Raw genomic sequence first — 26,290 nt, 5'->3', positions numbered from 1 at the left:
TTCGTCTAAGAGATGACTTACGAGCTTGTTAACGAGCCTGTTAACGAGCATGTTCACGAGCTAACGAGCCGAATATTGTAAAGCTCGAGCTTGGTTCGTTTGCCTTAACGAGCCTCATTAAACGAGCTCGAACGAACTTTTAACGAGCCGAGATCCAAACAGTTCGCGAACTGTTCGTCTTATTTACATCCCTAATTTTTCACAACAATAACCACGCAACAATAAGTTCCCGTGGAGGTGACAAAACTCACTTTATCATGATCTTCTTTGCTAGGAGAATTTGATGGTACCCCTGATAGGCGTCCAGGAAACACAACAACTCATGCCCGGATGTAGAATCCACAAGCTGATCTATTCGGGCTAAGGGGTAGCAATCCTTTGGACACGCTTTATTCAGATCACAAAAATCCACACACATGCGCCACTTGCCTGAGGACTTTGGTACTAGTACTACATTTGATAACCAGGTCGGGAAATATACTTCTCGAATGTGTCCAGCCTTCAAGAGTTCCTCAACTTGTCCCTGAATTACCTCATCTTTTTCAGGCCCGAAGTGTCGTTTCTTCTGAATAACAGGACGATATTCCCGTGCCACGTTCAACTTGTGTTCCATTACTTCTCTTCGCACTCCTAAGAGATCGGATACGGGCCATGCAAAGATATCTTTATTCTCGTTCAGGAATTTTATCAGTTGTTCTTTAAGCGAAGCTTCTATTGTCCGTGCCACCTTGACTGACCCGGTCGAGGGCAAATCAAGACTTCTTCACATTCTTCTTGTTTAGTAATAGGGGTAGTTTCTTCCAACAAATTTACTTGTTCCCGGCTTCTAGGCCCGGGTCGGTCATCATGACCAACTTTGCATGATTTTTGTTCTATCCGTACCTCTTCTACATAGCACTTTTGAGAAATCTTTTGATCTCTTTGAACCTCGCCAACTTCATTACCCACAGGAAATTTGATCTTTTGATATAGTGCTGAAGCCACAGCCATGAAGATAGTCATGGCTGATCTTCCCAAGATAACGTTGTACGCTGACGGTGCATCCACGATAACAAAGCTAACAATCTGTGTTATGCTTGTACGGTCTTTACCCAAAGTGAGTGGCAAATTGATTAGTCCAGTGGGTCGGATGGCATGACCCGTGAATCCGAACAACGACGTCACTACCGGTTCTACCTTATATTCTCCCATATCCATCTGGTTTATGGTTTCTTGGAATAGTACATTGACCGAGATTTCAGAATCCACAAAATCCAAGCCACGTCGTAATTAGCGACCAAAGCTCGAATAACCAACGCATCATTATGAGTAGTATCTGACAAGCCTTTAAGATTACCCGGACCAAAGGAGAGGGTCGGGCCTGTCTGAATCACCTGGTCGGCGATCTCCATGTTGCTTAATTTGCGACTGCTCATTTTCCTTGCCTTATTGGAATCTCCATCTGTTGGTCCTCCAGAGATCAAATTAATAACTCCTCTCGCGGGTGGGGGTGGCCCTTGATTGTTACCAGGTTGGTTTGAGTTCGGGCGTTGAAAGTTGCCACGAGGTGGCTCGGGCTTTGGTCTTGGTCCTATATGCTCGGAACCATCCCGGCCCCTTTTGTTCGACTGATATCCTCCATTTTTCTTTGCAATGATGTCCTTTATCCCTGGATTCTGTTGGATTATCCTCTCAATTTCCTGTTCTAATTGTCGACAGTCGTTGGTGTTATGCCCATACTCATTATGAAAGTTACAGTACTTGTCTGATTTTGGCCTGCGAGGCTCATGCTCACTCCATGGGGGGCCTTTGTAAAAGTCGTTTTTCTTCGCATATCTGGAGGGCTCGAGTTTTGGTCATCCTTAGAGGGGTGAAAGAGGTGAATTGTCCAAGCATCTCGGGTCGAGGAACTGGTCCCGCCCTCCGAGACGTGTTAGGAGTTCTAATATTCTTTGGACTCGGGGGCTTGTCTGTCCACCCATTCGACCAGTAGTAGCAGTAGGCACTTCAAGGGCCAAAGCACTGAATCGTCGAATATATGTGCGCAAATCTTCTTGGCCTTGCTGTTTGATAGCAAAAAGACTAAGAGTAGTTGTAGGGTGTTTTTTGCTACTAGCAAAGTGGTGTAGAAAGGCCTTGCTGAAATCTTTGAACTCCTTGATATCCCTTGGCCGTAGTAGGTTAAACCATTTCTACGCTGGCCCAATCAGGGTATTCAGGAAGACTCGGCACTTGATCGGGTCAGAATATTTGTGCAGCAGTGCAGCATTCTCGAAACGGGACATGTAGTGACCCTGCATGGTATCACCTACTAACTGACAAATAATAGCATGCATTAATATTAATACAGCAAAATAACTTAACAGAGTAAGACATGCGGAAACAAAACCATAATATACATATCAGCTTAGTAACATAATCCAGACTTAAATCTGTAGTGATACAACCAAATCGAAATCTTAAACAGTAAATATTATACAGCTATATCGAATCCTGCTGTATAATAAAATCCTCAAGGCTCCTGCTCCCTAGTCCTGCCTTGAACTACCAGCTCCGTCCATCCTGCGACCTGCCCCATGGAATAAGGTGTCCAAGATAACAACTAGGACGTGAGCGCTACGCCCAGTACATAGACATGAGTAAACATATGTATATAATGCATGCAACATGATATCTGGTAAAAGATCATCTGAAAAGTCATGCTCAGAACCGGCGCCATATGAGTGCTGCCACCGCACGGATCAACCTCTGGGTGCAACCACACTCGTCTAGTACACCAGAGTAGACAGACATAAATGCCCCCGCCGTCGCGGTACTCTCAGTGACAGACTATCGAGTATAGAGATGAGCGGCTCTATAATCAGGTATAACAAAGAATAGGCTCAACGTGTATATGCACATGACATATGAGTATAGAAAACGATAAATCATACATCATGCCATATAATAATGTCAAATAAATGCAACATATAAACATGTATACTCGCTGGCAATCTCAATCAATGTGTACGTACCTCTAGGCTAGTTCAAGTATAATAGGATCCTAGGTTCCAAGCCTATATTCAAAAGTTCACCGTATCACTACATAAATTCTATAAGCCTTAACTAAGCTAATAAGTACTCCCAAAACTTAAATAGATTCCCGGACCATACCTTCGTCCGTAGTTAGCCCTTTGAAGATGCTAGTCCCGGATGACTATAACCACAACTTGGTTATTCCAGAACTTCGATTATAACCGATAGGGCCCTCAAGTGTATATCTCATACTATATAACTGAAGAAGGAAACTCGGAAATTCGTAATTGAAAATGAACTCTGAACGGCCCTATTTATAGCCAAATTTCTCGGCCAGGATCGGAACTTCCGATTTCGGAATCGGAGCTTCCGATCCAGCTCATTGCGTGCATGTCTGCCACGCCAGGATCGGAACTTCCGATCTACGATCGGAGCTTCCGATCTGCTCTATGATCGACACTTGTCAAAACTCGCGACTAAGTCATCGATCATTTCTGGCAGCTGGGGATCGGAACTTCCGTTCCAGGATCGGAGCTTCCGTTCCGATCGGAACTTACTATCCAGGATCGGAGCTTACTATCTGGGATCGGAGCTTACTATCTGGGATCGGAGCTTACTATCCGGCGCAAAATTAAAAAGCCCAAATTTTACTTCTAAAGTCCAATAACACTCCGAAATTGATTAAATACCAACTCTTAATCATGTTTAACATATTATTATTTTAAAATGGTATCTGGGTTACTACATTCTCCCCACCTTTATATATTTCGTCCGCGAAATAACATCTAAAGACAATAAAGATAACAATATGAAACATCAAACCATGTCTTATTACAACAACGGTAATTACATCTTACATGGTAATCAAAAATACAAAGCAAACAACTCAGGATATTCTGCTCGCATACGACTCTCAGTTTCCCAAGTTGCTTCTTCAACGCCTCGGCGCTGCCACTGTACCATCACAAGTGGTATAGTCTTGTTCCGAAGAACTTTCTCCTTCCTATCTAGGATACAGATTGGTCGTTCAACAAAAGACAGATCTGGCTCGAGCTGAATATCAGTAGACTGAATCACATGAGATTCATCAGCTATGTACTGTCGAAGCAACGACACATGAAAAACATTGTGTATACTGGAAAGAGATGGCGGTAAAGCCAAACGATAAGCAACATCTCCGATCTTCTCCAGTATCTGGAAAGACCCAATGTAACGAGGAGACAACTTGCCTTTCACACCGAATCTCATCACCTTCCTAAAAGGTGATACTCGCAGAAAAACATATTCACCAGGCTCAAACTGAAGTGGCCTGCGGCGAATATTCGCATAACTGGCTTGTCTATCTTGAGCAACTTTGATCCTATGCTTGATCAAATCTACCTTGTCTACAATCTGCTGCACCAATTCAGGACCCTCGACTTGCCGTTCCCCGACTTCATCCCAGAATAACGGAGTACGACACCGTCGACCATACAATGCCTCGAAAGGTGCCATATCAATACTACGATGATAACTGTTATTGTAGAAAAATTCAATCAAAGGTAACTGATCCTGCCAAGATAAACCAAAGTCCATGACAGAAGAACGTAGCATATCCTCCAGCGTACGAATAGTGCGCTCTGACTGCCCGTCAGTCTCCGGATGATACGCCGTGCTCAAACTCAGAGTGATACCCAACGCCTGCTGAAAACTACCCCAAAAACGTGAAGTAAATCGTGGATCTCTATCACTGACAATACTCACTGGAATCCCATGTAATCGCACAATCTCCTGGATATATAAGCGTGACATGCGATCATAAGAATACTCCCGGTTATAAGGAATGAAATGTGCTGATTTTGTCAAATGGTCAACGACAACCCAGATAGCATCACACTGACGTGAAGTCATAGGCAAGTGGGTAACAAAATCCATAGTCACGTGCTCCCACTTCCATTTAGGAATCTCAAGATTCTGCAGTAATCCACCTAGTCGTCGATGTTCAGCCTTGACCTGTTGACAAACCAAACATCTTGAAACAAATTGATACACACTTCGCTTCATCCCCTTCCACCAGAATCTAGTTCGCAAGTCCTTATACATTTTCATACTTCCAGGATGAACTGATAATCGACTCCTGTGAGCTTGAGATAGAATATCATTCCTGAGCTCCGCAACATTAGGTACAACCACTCTATTGGATAGGCACAATAAACCATCTGCCTGAAAATGGAATCCAAATGTATTAACTCCATTGGCTAGACGTGCCAATCGCTGAGTCTTAACATCAGATATCTGAGCATCTCTGATCCGAGAATACAATGCTGGCTCAGATAAAATAGTATACAAACGAATCCCATTCCTCCCTTTCTTGTGCTTGAGCGTAAAACTCAATGAACAGCACTCTTGAATCATATGAGATATTTCATTAGTCTGAAGTGCAGACAGTCTCACCTGCCGACTCAAGGCATCAGCAGTAAGATTAGCAGAACCTGGATGATATTTGATTTCACAATCATAATCCTTCAGGAGATCCATCCAGCGTCTCTGTCGCATATTCAACTCTTCCTGAGTGAATAAATACTTCAAACTCTTGTGATCCGTAAATATCTCAAATTTCTCGCCATAAAGATAATGTATCCAAATCTTGAGCGCAAATACAATGGCGGCTAACTCGAGATCATGCACTGGATAGTTATTCTCATGCATCTTCAACTGTCGAGAAGCATAGGCAATAACATGTCCATGCTGTGTCAACACACATCCCAACCCCTGACCAGAGGCATCAGTATAAACAACATAACCTCCTGATCCAGAAGGTAGTGCTAGCACAGGTGCAGTAGTAAGACGTCTACGCAGCTCGTGAAACGACTCCTCACAATCCGAGGACCAAATGAAGGTAACATCTTTCCGAGTAAGCTGAGTCAAAGGCCTTGCTAACTGTGCAAAATTCTCGATGAACCGACGGTAATATCCCGCGAGACCCAAGAAACTACGAATCTCAGCAACCGTTGTCGGACGAGACCAGTTCAGCACTGCCTCTATCTTACTAGGATCAACAGATATCCCTTCACTCGAAATCACATGACCGAGAAATACTACCCGATCAAGCCAGAATTCACACTTGCTCAATTTCGCATATAGCTGCTTATCTCGTAACGTCTGTAGAACAATCCTCAAATGCTGTGCATGCTCATCCTTGTCATGAGAATAGACAAGAATATAATCTATGAAGACGATGACAAATCTATCCAGATAATCTCGAAATACCTGATTCATCAGATTCATAAAGACTGCCGGTGCATTCATCAAACCGAATGGCATCACCAGAAACTCATAATGCCCGTATCTAGTCCTGAAAGCAGTTGTAGATATATCTGAGTCTTGTACCCACATCTGATGGTATCCAGATCTCAGATCTATCTTTGAATAAACAGAAGTACCCTGTAGTTGATCGAACAGATCATCAATCCACGGCAAAAGATACTTATTCTTGATGGTGACACGATTCAACTGCCTGTAATCAATACATAATCGCATCGATCCATCCTTTTTCTTGACAAACAAAATAGGTGCTCCCCATGGAGAAACACTCGGACGAATATATCCCTTATCAAGTAGATCTTGCAACTGCTGTTTCAATTCCCTCATCTCTGACGGTGCCAGACGATAAGGTGCTCGGGATATAGGCGTAGTTCCTGGTACTAGATCAATACCAAATTCAACCTCTCGAACCGGAGGAAAACCAGGAATCTCATCAGGGAATACGTCAGGAAACTCGCTGACAACCGGTAGCTGATCAATACCCGTACTACTCATGGACATATCAACTGCATAGATGAGGTAGCCCTCCCCACCTTACTCCAAGACATGACATGCCTTCAGAGCCGAAACAAGTGGCATCGGAGGTCGCGCACCCTCACCATAAAAGTACCAGCTATCACCCTCAACGGAATGAAACTGTACCAGATGCTGATAACAATCCACAGTAGCGTGATACAAAGTCAGCATATCTATTCCCAAAATACAATCAAAATCCGTCATCGCTAATATCATCAAATTAGCCGATAACACATTACCCTCAAATTCCAGAAGGCAACCCATCACTAGACGCTTAGTTACTACCTCCTGCTCCAACGGAGTAGATACAACTAAATCCATATCTAATGATACGTAAGGTAATCTATGTCTCTTAACGAAGCGACTAGAAATAAAGGAATGCGATGCTCCAGTATCAATTAATACAAGTGCAGGAATACCACATAACAAGAAGTTACCTGCCAACATGCGATCGCTTCCCTCAGTAGCCTGCTCCTGAGACAGAGCAAACACCTGCCCTTGAGTCTGGGGACGAAAACCAGAAGAACTCTGTGGTGCTGGCTGCTGATGTGGAAAAGTAGAAGCCTGAGATCCAACCTGGGATCCCGATCCACTAGCAGAACCCATACGCTGAGGACAATCTCTCCGCAGATGTCCCTGCTGACCACAAATATAACACGCCCCAGTAGCTCTCCGACATGAAGCTGCAGGATGCTTCCCACCACAGTGGCTACAAAAATCCTCCTTCTTCTTCTTCTTCCCAAAGCGGAATGTACCTCGTGAACCACGAGAACCAGACGAAGTAGTAGGAGTAGAAAAAGACGTAGGTACAGATGGCACAACAGATTGAGCTCGAGGCTCAAAAGATCCACTAGGCTGTGCTGGCATCATCAACTGTCCACGCCTGTTGCTGGTCTCCACAAGACGGCAACGGTTCACCAAAGTCTCATAAGACACCGGGTCATCACAGACGACAACCTGTGCGTAGATATCTTGGTTCAGGCCTTGCAGAAAGATATCATACTTCGACGCATCACTCGCATTGATATGGGGACTGAAAGGTAGCAGATCAAGAAATCGCTGCTGATACTGATCAATAGTCATTGATCCTTGCCTCAAAGTAAGCAACTCCATAGATCGTGCTTGGCGAAAAGCCGGAGGAAAATATAATTTCTGAAACTCCCGACAAAAATCCCCCCAAGTCACCTGTCCTCTCTCAGTACGTGCCTGAGCAACCTTGGCATCCCACCAAAAACGTGCTCTATCCTCTAGAACAAATTCTAGAACTTCCAGTTTCTGCTCCTCAGTACACTCGAAAGCTCGGAACGTGCTCTCAAGTTTAGACATCCAGCTTCTAGCTTGTTCAGGATTCTCGCCTCCCACTAAGGGTTTCGGTCCTACTTGCATGAATTTATTAATAGAGTAGCGACGTCTACCCTCATGATGACGATGTTGATCACCATGATGGCGATGATGATGACCACCTCCCTGGCCAACACTACCGTGACTCTCGTCAGCCATATCCTGAAAGAATTGCACATTAAAATCCCAAATGCGCAAAAATTACTCAAGACTAAACTAAATCCCAAGTACTAATCCCAAAATCTATGCATGTTCTGATACCAAAAATGTAGTGACCCTGCATAGTATCACCTACTAACTGGCAACTAATAGCATGCATTAATATTAATACAGCAAAATAACTTAACAGAGTAAGACATGCGGAAACAAAACCATAATATACATATCAGCTTAGTAACATAATCCAGACTTAAATCTGTAGTGATACAACCAAATCGAAATCTTAAACAGTAAACATTATACAGCTATATCGAATCCTGCTGTATAATAAAATCCTCAAGGCTCCTGCTCCCTAGTCCTGCTTTGAACTACCAGCTCCGTCCATCCTGCGACCTGCCCCATGGAATAGGGTGTCCAAGATAACAACTAGGACGTGAGCGCTACGCCCAGTACATAGACATGAGTAAACATATGTATATAATGCATGCAACATGATATCTGGTAAAAGATCATCTGAAAAGTCATGCTCAGAACCGGCGCCATATGAGTGCTGCCACCGCACGGATCAACCTCTGGGTGCAACCACACTCGTCTAGTACACCAGAGTAGACAGACATAAATGCCCCCGCCGTCGCGGTACTCTCAGTGACAGACTATCGAGTATAGAGATGAGCGGCTCTATAATCAGGTATAACAAAAAATAGGCTCAACGTGTATATGCACATGACATATGAGTATAGAAAACGGTAAATCATACATCATGCCATATAATAATGCCAAATAAATGCAACATATAAACATGTATACTCGCTGGCAATCTCAGTCAATGTGTACGTATCTCTAGGCTAGTTCAAGTATAATAGGATCCTAGGTTCCAAGCCTATATTCAAAAGTTCACCGTATCACTACATAAATTCTATAAGCCTTAACTAAGCTAATAAGTACTCCCAAAACTTAAATAAATTCCCGGACCATACCTTCGTCCGTAGTTAGCCCTTTGAAGATGCTAGTCCCGGATGACTATAACCACAACTTGGTTATTTCAAAACTTCGATTATAACCGATAGGGCCCTCAAGTGTATATCTCACACTATATAACTGAAGAAGGAAACTCGGGAATTCGTAATTGAAAATGAACTCTGAACGGCCCTATTTATAGCCAAATTTCTCGGCCAGGATCGGAACTTCCGATTTCGGAATCGGAGCTTCCGATCCAGCTCATTGCGTGCATGTCTGACATGCCAGGATCGGAACTTCCGATCTACGATCGGAGCTTCCGATCTGCTCTATGATCTACACTTGTCAAAACTCGCGACTGAGTAATCGATCATTTCTGGCAGCTGGGGATCGGAACTTCCGTTCCAGGATCGGAGCTTCCGTTCCGATTGGAACTTACTATCCAGGATCGGAGCTTACTATCTGGGATCAGAGCTTACTAACTGGGATCAGAGCTTACTATCCGGCCCAAAATTACAAAAGCCCAAATTTTACTTTTGAAGTCCAATAACACTCCGAAATTGATTAAATACCAACCCTTAATCATGTTTAACATATTATTATCTTAAAATCGTATCTGGGTTATTACAGGACAAGTGCTCTTCTGGGTCTCCTTTTCCATCATATTCTCCCACATGTGGGAACTTAAAGTTTTTGGGGAGTTCGGACTCCAGTATTTCAGCAGAGAAGGGAATATTCCGAACTGGCGTGGCTAGATATCCGGACTGCTTCTTCTTCAAAAGCTCCATCTCTTCTTTCAATTTCTTGATCTCCTCTAATTGCGCGTTCTGATCTGGTGGTGGGGGAGGGGGATTGGCCGCCCTTGCAGCCATAGCTCTTTCAACAGCGGCCGTAATTAGTTGCTCCATTTGTGCATCTACTCCATTCGCGCCAGCCATCTTAACTCTGTTTCTTCATGTCTTCTATTCACTTCTTGTTCACACACTCACGCACGCATATTCTTTTGCTCTTACTTTTTATCAAGCTCTTTAACTTTCGAGCACTGACTTAGGCATCGGAGGGGTCACGCCGAAAACACCTTCGGCGCCCCCTAACTTGGCTTCTGTCTGCGCAGAACTCCGTCGTGCCCGACCCAACCCGATTTATTGAAGATTTGGAGATCCACTCTATCAGACCAAATCCGGTGTAAAAAATCGATATCATCAGTCTCTTACCTCATGTAGAAATCTACTCCAACAAGTATTCACTCCTACGAGGTAACTAACCCCTCCTGTCCCTATAAATACTAGGTATTTCCTATGATTTTAGGTATTTACTTTTAATCAAACATTCACTCAGTCATATTTTCTTACTTTCTCAACTTTATTAGGATATTCTTTTTCATAATCTGAACACTGACTTAGGCATCGAAGGGGACACGCCGAACACAACTTCGGCGTCACCTAACCCTATTTTTGTCTGTGCAGAAGCCCGTTTATCCGACCCATGTTTTGGATGATCAAAAGATTCGCTCTATTAGATCGAATCCGAGGTAAAATTTTGGTTTCATCAAAATATATATATATATATATATATATGATGAAAATGATATTTTTATAGTATAAATTCGAAAAATATAAAGATAAAAAATAAAGTGATTGTGGTAGAAAATAATGGGGTTGATGCAAAATGGAGCGTTGTTGAAAATTTGCACAAATATTAATAATTAACACAATTTGGATCAAAATAAGCTATTAAAAAATTCAAAAATTTAGATGAGTTGATCAAATATATTGTGGTTTATAAATATATATTTTTTGAAATATGGTTTATAAATATTAATGATAGATAAATAACGAAATACTATTGGAGATAAGTAATTTAACAGAAGATTAAAAGAAAATAAGAATCTGCGGCTACGGTTATAAAATCAACTAAGATTCACCATCTTACTATTAGTGTTTGTTACTATTATTAAAGTTAAACATCTAACACTAACTAACTTTTATCTTTTATCTTTTATCTACTCAATTTCATACTTTTTAAATCTCTTTTAATTATATTTCTAATCCTCTATCATTTAAATTTCGAATTTTGATAACTTTAATTTATTATTTTTCATAAAAAATTCTAATTTTTCTATATACCATGCTAATATTACTAAATATATAGTTGACTGTCGATTTACTTCACTCCGTAATTTTTCATAAAAACTTCTAATTTATTATTAGCGTTTTCTTGCCATTTTATTGGACCATAGCAAGTCAGATTGATAGAATAAAAATCGTGAATTTGCTTAAACAATAATAAACCTCGAACTCGATTTTCAGTGTCAAAACTATTACTCCTTCCGTTTTCATATTTTAAAATATTATTTTATAATTTCATTTTTCAATCTACCCTCTTCATTAAATAATTCCTAAACATATATGAGATGGAGCCATGGAGGAAATACATATCTATTTGGAGTTAAATCACTGTCTTTTTTAATTTTTTTTAAATTTATTGTAAAGATGGAATCGAATATTTTGATATCCGTCTCTTATCAAGTTAATAATACAAGTACGAAGACAATAATGGGTCCATCATCCTTTGGACGTAGTGTATATTTGATTACGTCGAATTCAGATACACATAGATATATACATTCAAGAATAAGGTTATATAAAATATATCCATACATGATATAAAGTAATAAAGAGTGCGCATATACACTTATGTATACATACATACATACATACATATACATACATATATATATATATAGAAATTTTCAGCTGTCCAACCAATGATGTCCAACTTATTCCCGAGTGGTCGGGGACGAGTTGGGCAGGAATGATTGGACAGCTGAAAATTATTCCATATATATATATATATATATATATATATATGAGTTATGCTATGCTGCCCACCTCTCGTGCTCACCTTCATGCCCACCTATGAGGTGACAATCATCCAATGGATGAGATGAATCATATACAAATGGTTCATACAATGGATGAGTGTCACCTCATAGGTGGGCATGATGGTGGGCACGGAAAGTGGGCAGCATAACAAAACTATATATATATATACAATCTCTCAACAATCAACATAATATTTTTTTTATTTTAATTTTTTCGTTTTCGTCGAAAATAATCATCTTGATTATCTTATATTATGGCATTATGATACACGTTATCTACCCGACGTTATAAAATATATCACTTAAAAAAGATTATAAGATGTGATATTTAGAATAGATTTTGTTTATGATACGCAGAGGGGAGAGAATTAGAAAGACAATGGTGAAAACAAAATTTACTAAAATAGAGAAGTTGATTGACTTGAGTTTAGTTGGAGATCAGAATGAACATCATACGCATCTACAATGGTTGGACACGTACTTTTTGAGCTTATCTTAAAGTATATGCTTTCTTAATTAAATTTGTTCTTTATTTTATTATTTCAGTTATTTTTCATCATTATATATAATTATATATATATTTGTTGTAAGAGATATTCGAGTTGATGAATTAGATTAGTGCTTAACCAATAATTACGTGTTTGATCTTTTTTATCAACAATTTTTTGGTGACCATGTCGCATTATAAGGTTTGTTTGTATGATTTACCTCACTAGCATAATTTGCATATTATTGTGTTAGTCAAAATTTTTAAGTACCTAATGCGTGAAGCAATTACGAGTTCTATCGTAAATTGTTTTTTTTAAAAAAAAAAAAAAAATTGTTGGGATGTTCCAAAAGTGAATAGGGTATTTGATGTATTTTGAAAAAAAAAACATACCGTAATCGCCATTTTTTGTTTGTCGTGTATTCAACTTTAATATATATATTGTATAAAATTTTACTTTTGAATCTTTAAAAGAAATACAAAAGGAGTTCTCGTATAATGTGGTTCGATCTCATTCAATTAAAGATAGAACTTTCCCTCCGAATTCAATTCCAAGGTGTTAATGCAACCAACCTATAAAAAAACAATAATAATAGGAGCTTCAATTTATGCTTTCTTTATGTGAAAATGAAGTTTGGCCATTTTATTCAATATTCGTTTTGTGCCACTTGTCCCAAACTTTAAGTTCAAGCTTCTCATTGTAAGAAAGTGTTCTAAACTTTTTCTTTTTTTGGAAAAAAAAATCTAATGAAGCCTACTATTTTGTTTCTTGCTTAGATAGTATTGTACAAGTGCAAAGTGAAAAACATTCACCATTTTGTTGTTTGCAGCAACATGTAAGTTGTGAGTTAAACCATTTTATCCATTACGAAATCTTCACGTTTAAAATTTTGAAAATGTTGTCATAAAAAATTGCAAAATCCTAGTAGTTTTATTATTGTTCTTGTACAATCAAATAACTCAAATACTAAATGCTACCAACCAAGAATAAATCTACAAAATTTAAGACAACCTCAAACAAATGAGATAATTTTTATTGCTATCATAGCTAGGAGATCTCAAAATGGACTAGGTCAGTCAGGTTGGCCTACCTCGTCATAAAAAATATGTAGGTTGGGTTGGCAAATTTTCGACCCGCCTAAAAGGTGGGCCGCACACCCCGCTTAATGGTGGGTTGTTGCATGTCGGCCTGTGTCAAATTACACGTAAATCCGTCAGGTTGACCCGTTCATCCCGTCTAATAGTGGGTTGCGACGGGTTGTGGGTCGTCCTGTCCCGCTAACCCGTTTTGAAACCTCTGATCACAGCTAAGAAGAACAAATACATCAAGATGGATTCAATGACCGGACTCGAATGAAAAACATCCAAATTTATCGGAATATCATCTCCAAACTCCCCTTCGCCATCCGAATGATACATAATAATTTATTCATCTAAATTTTTTTCAAAAAAAAAACATATTGAATGGTTAATGCTCAAGATTACTTGAACAGACAATGTCTAAAACTCATCAAAATAATAAAAGTGAAACCCTAAAGAGTGACCAAAATTAAGATAAGATGTTAGACTTTGGTCTCCACGAGAATTATTCCATGCTAATGCCTTAAACCTCATTCTTGGGCTCTACCAAATTGGAGCAAACTCCTAAGTGCTTGTTTCTTCATTATTCTTCCATAAATCCCTCTTCCCAACTTCAATGTCTTCTCCATTTCCACAACTCCATGAATCCTACCTCTCTTTAATCCCTCCATAAACACTTTCACAATCCTTTCATCACTCCCTACTCCTTCCACTACACTATCCACCAAAGTATCCATTAATGGGATCTTTCTCCCCCATTTTTTCATCAATCTTTCGCATTCAAAAACTTGGGAATAAGCTTGCCAAAATGATGCCCTCAAGTACCCTTTTCCCTTTCCCCTGATCACACATCTCCTCATGGCTTCCTCTAATCTATACACTACGTTTCCCATATCCACTACCCCTTTTTCAAAAATCACTTCAATATCCCTCATGTCTTGTTTCAAGAATATGTTCTCTTCAAATTTACACCTCTTGCATCTACAACTGAACCCCCAATTCGTAGTCATTTCTCTTCTGTTGTTTATAGGCAAGAGGACATCAAAATAAGCGAATGTGAGCTCCTCGCCTGCCTTGATGTCCCTAGAAGCATGGACCACGACATGATCACCAATGTGCAAACGCCTCACGTTGGGATCACAAGAATGGTTGATGAAAGAAGCTAAAACCCACAATCCAACACCTTGATAATCGACATTTTTACCTAGAACTTTAGCTGAAATCGCATTCTCAAGAATCGAGTTCACATCCAAAATGCTTAACATTCTTCCCATATCCAACTTCTCACGAGAAATATCACTACCCCTAAAACTGCTAATATCAGGAATTTCAACACTCTCCTCGCCTTCTCCTGTTGATAACATTGATATCAAGCCATTGATTCTACAGCATTTTGAGGCTGACTCCACAACTTTATCTATGAAATTCTTCCATATAACCAGCTGGGCATTTTCACAAGAACCTGGAGGCATAATAGCTCTATCAACAGCAATAGCTTTAGTAACCAAAAGCAAAGTCCCACTTTCGACATTCTTGGTTGCAAATAAGCCACGCCCACTAATATCAGACTTCTTGATCTCTACTCCACCAACATACTCTGCGAGTTCAGGGGTTTTACCCCTGAAACCACTCAACACCCAATCCGAAACATCAAATCCACCATTTCTTGAAAGAAAATCAAGCCTTTTGCATTTCTCCAGCAACCCATTAACCAAATCAACATTCTCATTACCCTGGGTTTCAAGAGTTGCTGCCTCGAAGCATTCCAATGCCATGCCGTACACATTCAAACTCAAAAAAATCTTACCTTTACAAAGCAAAGTCTTGACATGGGATCTCTCTATTCTCAGTGCTGAATCGCAATCTTTCAATGCTTCAGTTACCTCCATCAAGCGAGATCGAGCTTCCGCCCGATTACATAAGGCCAGGCAGAGTGATTTTCGGAGTCTTGCTAAGACGGCTGCATCTGGGTTTTTCTCAGAGATGAAATCTTGGCACAGAGAGATGAACTGAGAGTAGGTGGTAATGGAGTCTTTATACTCTTCTCTCAGCAATAGCTCAGCTGCCTTGGATCTTAGCTCTTGCATCGTCTCTTCGTCCATTCCTGCTTCCTGCATCGATTCCATTTCACTCGTTTTCTTCTTTAATTAATAATTCTACTGTTTCTTGTTTCGTGAGATTCAATCTTCTAAAATTTTTTGAAATGGAGAAATGTAACGGTCGAAGTGAATGCATTTGATCCTTTTTAGATTGCCACAACTCACATGCTGTAACGGCTATGATCTTTCTAATTTAATACATGTTTTTGGTCTCTTTATTTTTGTCAAATATTCTGAATTTTTAAAAATCTAAATGTTACAACATTTGGACCTTGGGGGATAATTTTTAAATTTCTATCTTTAGGACGATGTCGAGGGTATATTTGACGAATTTTTTCGCATCTCCTATGGAAAGAAAAAAAGAAAAAGAAAAAAAAATTAAGTCTTTGATATTAGCAAACAGACAATACCCATATGCAACATCGAATAAACTCTATTTGGTTTTAGAAGATCTTTAGAATTAGAATATAAATTTAAATTCAAAAATTGATATGATAGATTAAAAGAAATGCAATATAATATTGTATTATGATAAAAAAGAGTTTCTACATAATGGTTGGAGTCTTGGAGAGTGGAAGGGAAATAATTCTATCAATTATTATTTCATGAGGTGTGAAATGGAAATTTAACCATAATGTGTTGATGTAATTATTTATTTTATTAAATTTTTTTTTACCAAATTAAGTTAGTGTTACATGTAATTTTTTTTTTAAACAAAATTTAAGAGCTTATAAGCTGTTTTGGAGAGTTTATAAACTCAGCCAAACACCCTTAGTCCAAACAGGAATCCTAATTTTCTGAGATTAGATAAGGATAACGTGCTATCTCAAATCAAGAATTCAAGATTTGTTAATTTTTGGAGGGCTAAATTAAGTATTTTATTTGTATAACTACGAGTAGGATCCCAAATCCAAAGTTTGGGAGGCTCCTTCTATTTGTTTTTATAATCTATCATTTGATGTCTCAATTTCACATTACATAGAGCATTTGTTCACTCTTTGGATTTTGAATTAAATAACGCTCCGCAGCAACGAATACATATATAGAAGAAACCTATTATATAAATTAATTTGTCTTTCTTTTTCTTATATCAAAGCAAAATTAAATTTTTATTTGGCACGATTATACAACCCAAACGAACTGATCTAGCATGATCTCATAATTTATCGTAAACTCGATTTGGGATAAAAGAGACAGTGATATGACCATTTTAAAATTAACATGATTATGGTAATGTTTGCAAATGCTTACAAGACTTATTTTTACAAAATTTTGAAAACTTTGTTAATGTAAAGAAAAAATCATAATCATTTTTTTAGCATTTGCAAACACTACCAATTTACAATAGGATTTACATTTTTTAAAGGAAAACATGAATTGATTTTAACAAATTTCTATCCAAGAAAAATCATACAAACTGGGCAACTCCACTAATTATTCAAGGGGCTTCATACCTCAACATGGCTCACGTATCAATGGGCTTGACAAAGCAGTTCCCTGGATTTGCTCTCTACTTTCTTCACCTTGTCTTTTTTAAAATATATATATATATTTAAATGAACATCACAAATCAGAGAAGCTATGTTGCCCATTTATATAATGCAGCACAATACATTTAGGGGTAGCTCCCTACCCAAAAAATTGGGAAAAATGGTACAATAAGTTCTAATTTTTCTCGTGTGCTCGAGCCCGACTACGTGTTCAGTAGTTACAGTTACAAGGGCAAACAGAATTTATAACATCACCTCCCTTGTACCATGATTTTAGCCTCTTTGATAACCAAACTTGGGCTTTACTTTTTTATTTCTCCCTCAGTTGAAAAGAATAAGGAGATGTAAAATACTAAAGAATTATATTAATTTTTGCAAATAATAAATATGATGGTACCTCTCTATATTACTTTTTCAAGAAATACATTCCGTCTTTAAGTTCTAGCTTCTCGTCCCCGACTAGACCAGCCAAGAAGCTTTGCAATTGCTGGAGTGATTTGTCATAAGGAGGCTCACCAATGCAAAACATCTGCAAAGCCGTTTTCTTTATCAGTTTATCATCATATCCTTCCTCCATTTATCACTGGAGACCTTTTGCTCCAAGTGATATTGTATCTTTAGTTTCATGCGTATACACACACAAGTGATGGGTGTTGCTTTTATTGTTGGCAAAAACTCTTGTGAGACCGTCTTACGTATTAATTTCGTGAGGCGGGTCTCAACCCGACCCAAATCATGAAAAAATATTACTTTTTATGCCCAAAGTACTACTTTTCATGATAAATATGAGTAGGGTCAATCCGTCTCACGGATATAAACCCGTGAGACCGTCTCACCAGAGACCTACTCTTGCATTGTTGTTTATGCAAGAGAAAGGGAACCAAATATATACTTATAAAATTCATGACTACCTTGAGGGTATTATGGATCCGGTCCAAGGCCATGCTGCCAAAGTTTGTGAGCATCCCTGTAATAAATTTCTGCAACAATAATTTTTTGTACAGTTGGTGAGTTTGGAAGAAAATCACTTGAGAGAATATGAGAAGAACAACAATAAATATGATTATAGAAGCAAGAGGTCCGGTGGAAGAATTTACACCGAGCATTGGTAAATCAGTGAAAAGTGAGGACTTTTGAAGGAATTCATCCATTATCAATACTCATGTCTTAGAATGAAACTACATCAAATTGGTTGGAGTGGACTATCTAAATCTCGTCTCAATCGTGCCTGAGTATTTCTATGAATATAAGAGTGACTAATTTTGGTATTGGTTTCAAACTACTGAACTCTCACCTCAAGAATCACGATGGGCAGTAAACTTACAGGTATAGTTTCACAACATATATTCTCGGGGACAATTTTATGTGATGCTGACGAGAGTGAATTGCAAAACAATATAATTAAGAGAAACAGTGCAATGGAAACAGAAGAATAGGTCTTGCCTGTTTGCACCGCAATGGAAAAAGAACACAGCTATATCCATGGAAAGAGGTAAGATGATTATTGAGGGCATGCATGTCGAACACCACAGCAAATAAACAGCTAAAAGATTTTGAGACTTTTTTGGATGTAAAAGAAAATGCTATAGCATATTGGCAGACTTGTTTTTTTGATAAATACTTTTAATATTGGATAAGATGAAGTGAGAATAATATGACACTAGCATTAGAAGTTGACACATATATCTATGCATGTACATATAAATGCGTGTCCTAAACAATTTTGCAACCATGTACCTCATATACCGTCATTTCTTTACGCAGTTGATCCTCAACAGAAGCTACAGATCCCTCTCCCTCCTCATCACCCACTAGAACTTCTTCACAGCTACCACAGTTAACCCCAGCCTTTCCCCCTTCAGCCAAGGCTTCCACCAGAGTATATGTAACATCGCCAGAATCTTGTGCTGATTCTACTATAATTCCCTAATCACATGAAATTGCAAACAAAAATTATCAAATGTGCAAATTTGCTCAACAATTGTCAAAAATCAATTCTGTTCATTTTTAACAATTTTGTGTGCTTCAAACAAAAGGAAAAAGCCAAGGGATCTTGAAAATAGAAGAACAAATGCACAAAGTGGCACTGTTCTCAATAAGAAAAAGACAGCGTGCAAAGAAAAACTCAAACCAAAGTTATGTTCGACTTTTACTGTTAATCATGAGTTCTAAATACTACAATTCATTAATCAATTGAAATCAAATAAAATCTGACGAGTTCAACGACCAATTTTGAACGTGGAGGAAATTGTTAACCGAAGTTCAAAATAATGAACAAGCATACAACCTTGCTTATCCAAAACGTTATTCTTCTAGTTAAGACATCTTCTGGAACACCAACAGCAGCAGCAAGACTCTTGGGAGTCCAACTAAAAGCACAAAAGACAAAATCAACAGAGAATTTAATGAAACTCTAAAATGACAATGATAATGAAAAATTGATAAAAACATTTCACTACTCAGTCACCTTGTTTGATCCTCAAACAGACTGATGATGGAAGCGTGAAGAGGTGTGACAACAAAAGGCAGAGTTCGATCTTCAAACTGCAACTCCAACTGAAATGAAAAAACATCCACATAGTAACTGAACAAGGTGAGAGAGCCAAAAAAAATGAGAAACCTATCGATACACATTTCAAATAGGTAGGATTATGTCATCATCGTGGGGACAAGGGTAGATAAGGTTTCCACATTCTTTGACAAATTTTTAAGCTGTTAATATCTCATCATTTCACACTAATAGCAAGTGAAATGGCTTGGAAATAGCATATTAATAGATTTTAGGAATCTCAGGTTCTACATAGCCAACAAATGCTACGTGAAAGCCCAAGTTAACAGCTGAAAAATATATTGCAACAAACTGCTGCATCAACCTAAATGGAACTAACCTTGACAGCACCGAGGTTTTTCTTCCAAAGGAGTTTACGGGGGGTTTTTATTTGATTATATGTTTTGGCATAATCATTTAGAAGCTGGTCCACTGGTCCAGGTATTTTTAGTGCCTCATCCTGCAATAAGTGCATCAGTCACAGGGGGCAAATTATTGTTCACGAACTTCAACAAAATATGTTCTACAGAGTGAAAAGATTTAATGGGATTATACAGTGCAGAAACAAAATCTTAAAGAGGGCTGAGCGTCTCCAATGCAGAAGATTTCTATTAAAAACATCTAACGGGATTTGACCATAGAAGACAAAATTATATTTGGAGCTTTGAATTTTTCTTCTTTCGTTGCAGCACCTCCATCAACATTTTGGGTGGAACATAAGTTTTTAAGACACTAACATCATGGTCGTATACGATTTCTTGCGGAAGAGATCCCTCAACTTAAAACAACCTACGGCTTGCTCACTTAGTAGCAGCAGACAAATATCTTCCCAGTATTAAATACTTGTTCAGTCCAAATGAGAAATGAAAGACACGAGAAAATGGAAGATAAAAGATTTACTAGGAAATAAAGTTGGAATCATATAATAGGCAACTGCATGTTCGCCAGTAGAGCAAGTATTGCAAACAAAAATTAAAATCTAGCAACACTGATTACTAAAGAACATTTTCTATTTTCTTTAACAGATTGTGAATGATGCGCCTGGCCCAAGAAAGTAAGACATGATTTGGATACCTGGATAGGTGGCCAGAAATTTGATGAGATGATGGTACAATTGAAATCGTTCATAGACAAGTCCGGCTCTTCCACGTCAGCAACTACATTTTAGAAGCACGTCCTTATCAAGAATATAACATACCATTTCATATAATAATATATCCAGGAACATATATATGAAACATTATTAACCCCAGATTCAGAGAATCTATAACAGAAAGCTTCAAACCTGATTTGTATTGTTGTTTAATGGTAGCTTTTATATTTGTGTTAGTCCTTTTGGAATCAATAAGATCGTTGAGCATTATTTCACACCTCTGCATGCTGCTCTCCCCAAAATGAATCTGCATTCCAATTTCCACGAAAGAACCACAAGAGTAGCTGTATATCAGCTAAAAGGGAAAAAACAATGAATTTAAAGTAGGAAGAAACTTAAAAGATGGTTTGAACCACCTTGAGCAGTTCCAGTGTTCGAATCTCAGAATCAATTTCGTAGTCGGATTTATTCAAAAGCTTTTCAGCCAGCATTACACGATACTCGTTAACCAGCTGATCCTTGGAACCAATTATGCCGACAATCATACCAAGAATGTCAACCTTCCTCCGATGTCTGCCACCTTTTAAGGGCTCTGCCTCCACTGGATCAGGCTCCCAACTTAAATGGCATATGATCATAGTAGTGTAAGAATTCAAATTGGAAATAAAAAAGTGGCTAACACTTCCTTATCCTAAGGCCTGATACAGTGCTCACTTAATCAGCTGCATAAAGGGATACACAAGTGATCTACCACCGTATATTTTTTCTCGTTAAGTTTAGTAGGTTACCTTTGTGCATTTATCCATGCTTGCTTGTCATCAATGTTGAAATCATCGTCAACACTAGGATTCTCTTGTTTCTCTTCATCTCTATTCAATTCTTCAAGAAGGCTATCCCCAGTACTTCCTGTTCCACTTGGATGTCCACCAGACCCATCAGTTAACATTGTCAAAATGCACTTAATGGTATCCTTCCTTCCCTTTAAGTATTCTCTTATCGGTTCACCAACAGCTTCAAGGAATACACCAGCTGGATCAATTGTTCGAAGGGCTTTGATAGTTGAAACATATTGGTGCAGTATATCATTGGTAGAGGCACCGGCAGTAAGTAATCTATATTTTAGAGAAGCGATGAAAGACTCAACAAGCTTTGAATGTTGCCCAGTGTATTCAAGGCATTGTTTTAAGTCTTCAATTGCAGGGGAACTGAAACAATAAAAAACAGACATTAAAAAGCATGGTTAAGAAAATTTAACAGAATTACAGGTGCAAGATATCAAGTAAAGTTTTTTTGCTAGAACTGAAACTTACATTGCACAGCTCCTCTTTATTTACATTTTACTAACTTATCAAACAAAAATCCGTTGTTAGATTTGCCACTGATAACAGAAGACAATACCCTCTATTTAACTTCTACCACTTCCCTAATTTTTATACATGTCTAAACAAAATCAACTATACTGAAAAAAAACTACTGACTGCTAACTTCAATAAGGACAGGAAACTACGACAAAGTACAAAATTAAATTGAGGAAAATTTACCTATCTGGATAATCCACGATAATTTCAAAAAGCTTAGAAATTCTTAGATCTTGAAGTGTTTCGTAAGCAAAATACTCTAAGCGCAGCTGCCATCGAATAAGCTCTTCAGGAGGAGGTCCAGATCCAAAAAATCTAGAAGATGGATGAGTGGCCAAAGGAGACTTCAGGCCAGCTTGGCTTTCATAACTTTTAGAATCTCCAAGATAAGAAAGAAGGGCATGCAAAAAGTGAAGGGGCACGGCCTGCAAATTATAGTTCTCTATTTGAGCTGTTATATGTCAAACCATGAATATTTTTTTTCATTTCAGAACTAGTACAGAAACTAAGTGTCATTATCATTGCATTAAAATTAAATCCTAAAGCGCATAGAAAAATTTACAGAAAGATAGTGTTGATTCTGACCGGGCACGTGAGAACTGAAGCAGTATCAGTTATAATGAACTACCTGTATCCATCCTTTAATGGAATCTATCACTGAAAACCTAAATTCATCACCAGCAAGATCATGTACTTCGGTCTGTCCAAGAAAACAGCAACAAAACAATGAGAGATTTTATTAGATGCTGCAATTTATAAATTCACATATGTTGTCACGGATATAGGAATTTAGATCATAAAAAAGCAGAAGAGACTAGCACCACTTCTTTGAGATCAGCCAAAGCAATTACATCATTAGAACATTGTGAGGGCATTGCTTTCGCTAATTAATATTGTGATCAACACACATACAACCTTTAATAGAAGAAATATAGCTGACGCGTAGGCATCTTCGGCCATTGAGGTGAAGCCAAAACTCCTAAGATCACGAACAACCATGCCAACATTCCTCACAAAATCGTTGTTTCCCAAAATATTTTCATGCGGATGAGTTCCATCACTATCAATTTCCCCTGATTTGAAGTCCAGATCCATTCCATCATCAGCCTTAAATTCACCATCACTTATAGCTTTCATTGCACTTAACTCTTCTAATCTTCCTTTGAAGTACCAGTGAAGTACATCTATCAATAAAATTAACAGAAATGACAAAAATTAATAACATAAAATATTGTTTACCTTCATATGTCATTATACTGATTAGTCGTGGTTTAAATTAAGAAGTTAATATTGAAAGTACATCTAAGAACATCTTTAAGTTTCCTTTGTCATTTAAGAAATCCTCAAAGCCGTCATTGCACAAATGATGGTTCATTGGTCAAGATACATGTATAAATCCATACCTGGGAAATGTCGAGGAAGACTGGACATTAGGACGGAAGACACAGTTAACTGATACTTTGAGAGTAGGTGATTTCGGTCAGCATCAGGAGTTTGATCCGTTGACTTACTTTCACTGCTAGTCCCTAAAGCATGAATCATCAGTAACAAGCACGTCTCCTGGTATTGTTTTTCAGATGATATATTTTCCAGAGCTCTATGCAGTACTTCCTGCATCCTGCCTCGCAGATCCTGTTTCAACAATCATCAGAACCAGATTGCCAAAAACACTAATAAGGAGTTGCGAATCACATCTGAGCTAATGTAATCCTTCCTTAATCAAATGGCATGCATCAACTCCCAGATAACCATAATGTTATCCACAATTTTCGGGTACAGAACCAGAAGTGACTGCAAATACATTGACCTGGACAATGCTTTCATAGTAACTCAGAAAGTGTATGTTAACCTCAAGATCTATCGCGAGCTTTGATGTACAGACCAGAGACTGAAGATGTAAAACAGCAGATTGTGAAATCAGTGAAGGGAACAACTATAACTCACGCACCAGATCCTAACTTAGATAACTTTTGCTTTACATGTTTTATACACTTGAACAGCAAATTCTACTCCTTGAAGTATTTAAATCTGCATAAAACATAAAATCATAACTTTCATTCACAATAACAACGACAACAATGACAGGAAGCCTTTATTCCACTAATTCAGTCGGTCATACGGATCCTACTATGCCATTATGTTCTATCTCCCATTATATCCTCATCTATATTTAAATGAATTTTATCATGCTGCGAAGAAAGAGAATATACATTTAACATTTTCAAAATCATTCACTAGCCTCCAGCTTGTTAGTGGGTCATATTTATGAGGATGATTATCAAAGCCACGTCATGAAACTCTCCTGAGAATAAACCATAGCAAATATGATGAATCAAAATGAAAAATAAAAAAATCACTTTAATTTGTGATGGGAACTTTAAGGACCTTATTAATTGAAGGATGAACTATACCTCAAAAACTATATAAAGGCAACATAGCAATTGCTAAATATTCGTTTGACCTTCCTTTGGTCATTAGTCTTAAAATATATACATACACAACTTTTAAAACACAAGACACGCAAAACCAAAACAAAAAACAAAAACAAAAAAAGCAAAGCAAACTAAGAGATCACTGACACACATACTGGATCATCAGTATTTATTACTGCAAAGTCTCTGTAGGCATCGAAATGCATCCAGAACCTTGATGCCCCCTTTTTCTCAAAGTTTTCCTGTAGCAATACCCAAAAAAAAAGAAAAGAAAAGAAAGACAAAGCTTTAGCACATACCAGCATGGTTCATGCAAAGAGATAAATCACATTAGCTGATGTGTGCATATTTATTTTAAATGTTCAACGACTAAAATGAGAATGCAAAAAACGGTCTGACAGTAAATCGTCAAGTTCTTAGCACGAATATTATATCATAATCTCCTAATTTCCCGGCCATTATCAGCCTATTATTTTTTTAGGATAAATATCTGTCAGAAAACAATCCAAATCCTTCAGTTCCGTTTGAGTCTCCGCGACCGCGATTGCGAACCATGGTTTGAGCTTTATACTGAGTAGTATGGAAAAATCTAAGGGAAACAAAGATTACAAGAAAACTGAGTCCCACTTTTAGTATTTGATTTATGCAGAAACTTTGTCTCAGCTATTGACATGAATTACAGAAAAGCTTAAATTTTTGTCTCATAATCGCAACTGACAAGAGCTAAACACCACAATTTCCATGCTTGAACACAACAATTCAGCATGTGAATCCAAGAGAAAACAAAAGTATTTCCATACCAAAAGAAGAAGAAAAATCACTAAATAAATTTAACGCACGAGTGAAGGAATCATAAACCTCCATTGAACAAAAGAAGTGATCCACGACCAATGTCTCCAATCCACTGCGGCAGAGATTCCTCACGTGTAAACTGAATTCAGAGGCATGTGGTAAATCACCAGCACCCATTAGAAGCTCCTCTGTTGCTAAGCAAAAAGAGTTCCAGCTACTCGTCATTTCATCGATCGAATTTTCACTGAGCGACTCTAGGACAGCTAAATTGCACATAGGCGACACTGAATCCACCATCGCCTCCATTTCACGCCCAAAAAAAAAAATCGGAAAAACAAAAAGGGAAACCCTAATCCGTCAAACAAGAGCTCGATCAATTCGAATGAAGAGAACAATTTGCTACGTAGGGAGAACAGATCAGCCAAGTTTCCTGAAGGGCTTGCTTGGACAGTGAATAATCAGCGAAATCTAACTGTAATTTGCCGCCATTTTCATCTTCAAACAGTGCGAGCTTCACTGAACGACGGAACTAATCCGCAACGACATGGACCATGGTACTATTCTTTTGGGCTTGGGACGGTTCGAATATGGGCCCAACAAAAGTTTGGTAGCCCAATGTCAAGTATGGACTTTTGGGCGACGTCCATAATTTTGTCACAATCGGAGAGGAATGATAATTGATAAATGATCATTGATTACATAGTTATTAGTTCACACTTGACCTATACACCAAACTTCATATAATTTTATTTTATCA

General features: G+C 38.2%; 2 protein-coding genes across 2 annotated transcripts; both read right to left on the bottom strand.

Annotated features, from left to right (window-relative positions):
• Positions 1-14,044: 14,044 nt before the first annotated feature.
• Positions 14,045-15,838, bottom strand: LOC140876175 (methyltransferase FGSG_00040). Its single transcript, XM_073280058.1, has one exon. The coding sequence runs from the start codon at positions 15,836-15,838 to the stop codon at positions 14,252-14,254; it is 1,587 nt and encodes a 528-aa protein (XP_073136159.1). The 3' UTR covers positions 14,045-14,251.
• A 1,572-nt stretch (positions 15,839-17,410) lies between these two features.
• Positions 17,411-26,034, bottom strand: LOC140880748 (anaphase-promoting complex subunit 2). Its single transcript, XM_073285464.1, has 16 exons — positions 25,600-26,034; positions 24,897-24,983; positions 23,713-23,941; positions 23,225-23,493; positions 22,938-23,009; positions 22,493-22,734; positions 21,740-22,156; positions 21,368-21,569; positions 21,144-21,258; positions 20,933-21,015; positions 20,199-20,318; positions 19,778-19,866; positions 19,598-19,679; positions 19,048-19,236; positions 18,222-18,290; positions 17,411-17,839 (listed from the first exon to the last, which is right to left on the bottom strand). The coding sequence occupies exons 1-16, from the start codon at positions 25,837-25,839 to the stop codon at positions 17,717-17,719; spliced, it is 2,628 nt and encodes an 875-aa protein (XP_073141565.1). The 5' UTR covers positions 25,840-26,034; the 3' UTR covers positions 17,411-17,716.
• Positions 26,035-26,290: the final 256 nt, after the last annotated feature.

This window comes from Henckelia pumila, chromosome 1 (genome assembly GCF_033568475.1).
Source record: "Henckelia pumila isolate YLH828 chromosome 1, ASM3356847v2, whole genome shotgun sequence".
Classification (NCBI taxonomy): Eukaryota; Viridiplantae; Streptophyta; class Magnoliopsida; order Lamiales; family Gesneriaceae; genus Henckelia; species Henckelia pumila.
This window is presented reverse-complemented; position numbering and strand designations above follow the sequence as displayed.

Excerpts from the sequence above, each read along its gene's own strand:
- LOC140880748 (XM_073285464.1), bottom strand. The coding sequence starts at position 25,839 with ATGGAGGCGATGGTGGATTCAGTGTCGCCTATGTGCAATTTAGCTGTC. Across the intron at positions 21,570-21,739 it reads GCATGGATAAATGCACAAAG|TTGGGAGCCTGATCCAGTGG; the intron begins GTAACCTACTAA and ends ATGCCATTTAAG. Across the intron at positions 20,319-20,932 it reads ATTTCTGGCCACCTATCCAG|GATGAGGCACTAAAAATACC; the intron begins GTATCCAAATCA and ends CACTTATTGCAG.
- LOC140876175 (XM_073280058.1), bottom strand. The coding sequence starts at position 15,838 with ATGCAGGAAGCAGGAATGGACGAAGAGACGATGCAAGAGCTAAGATCC.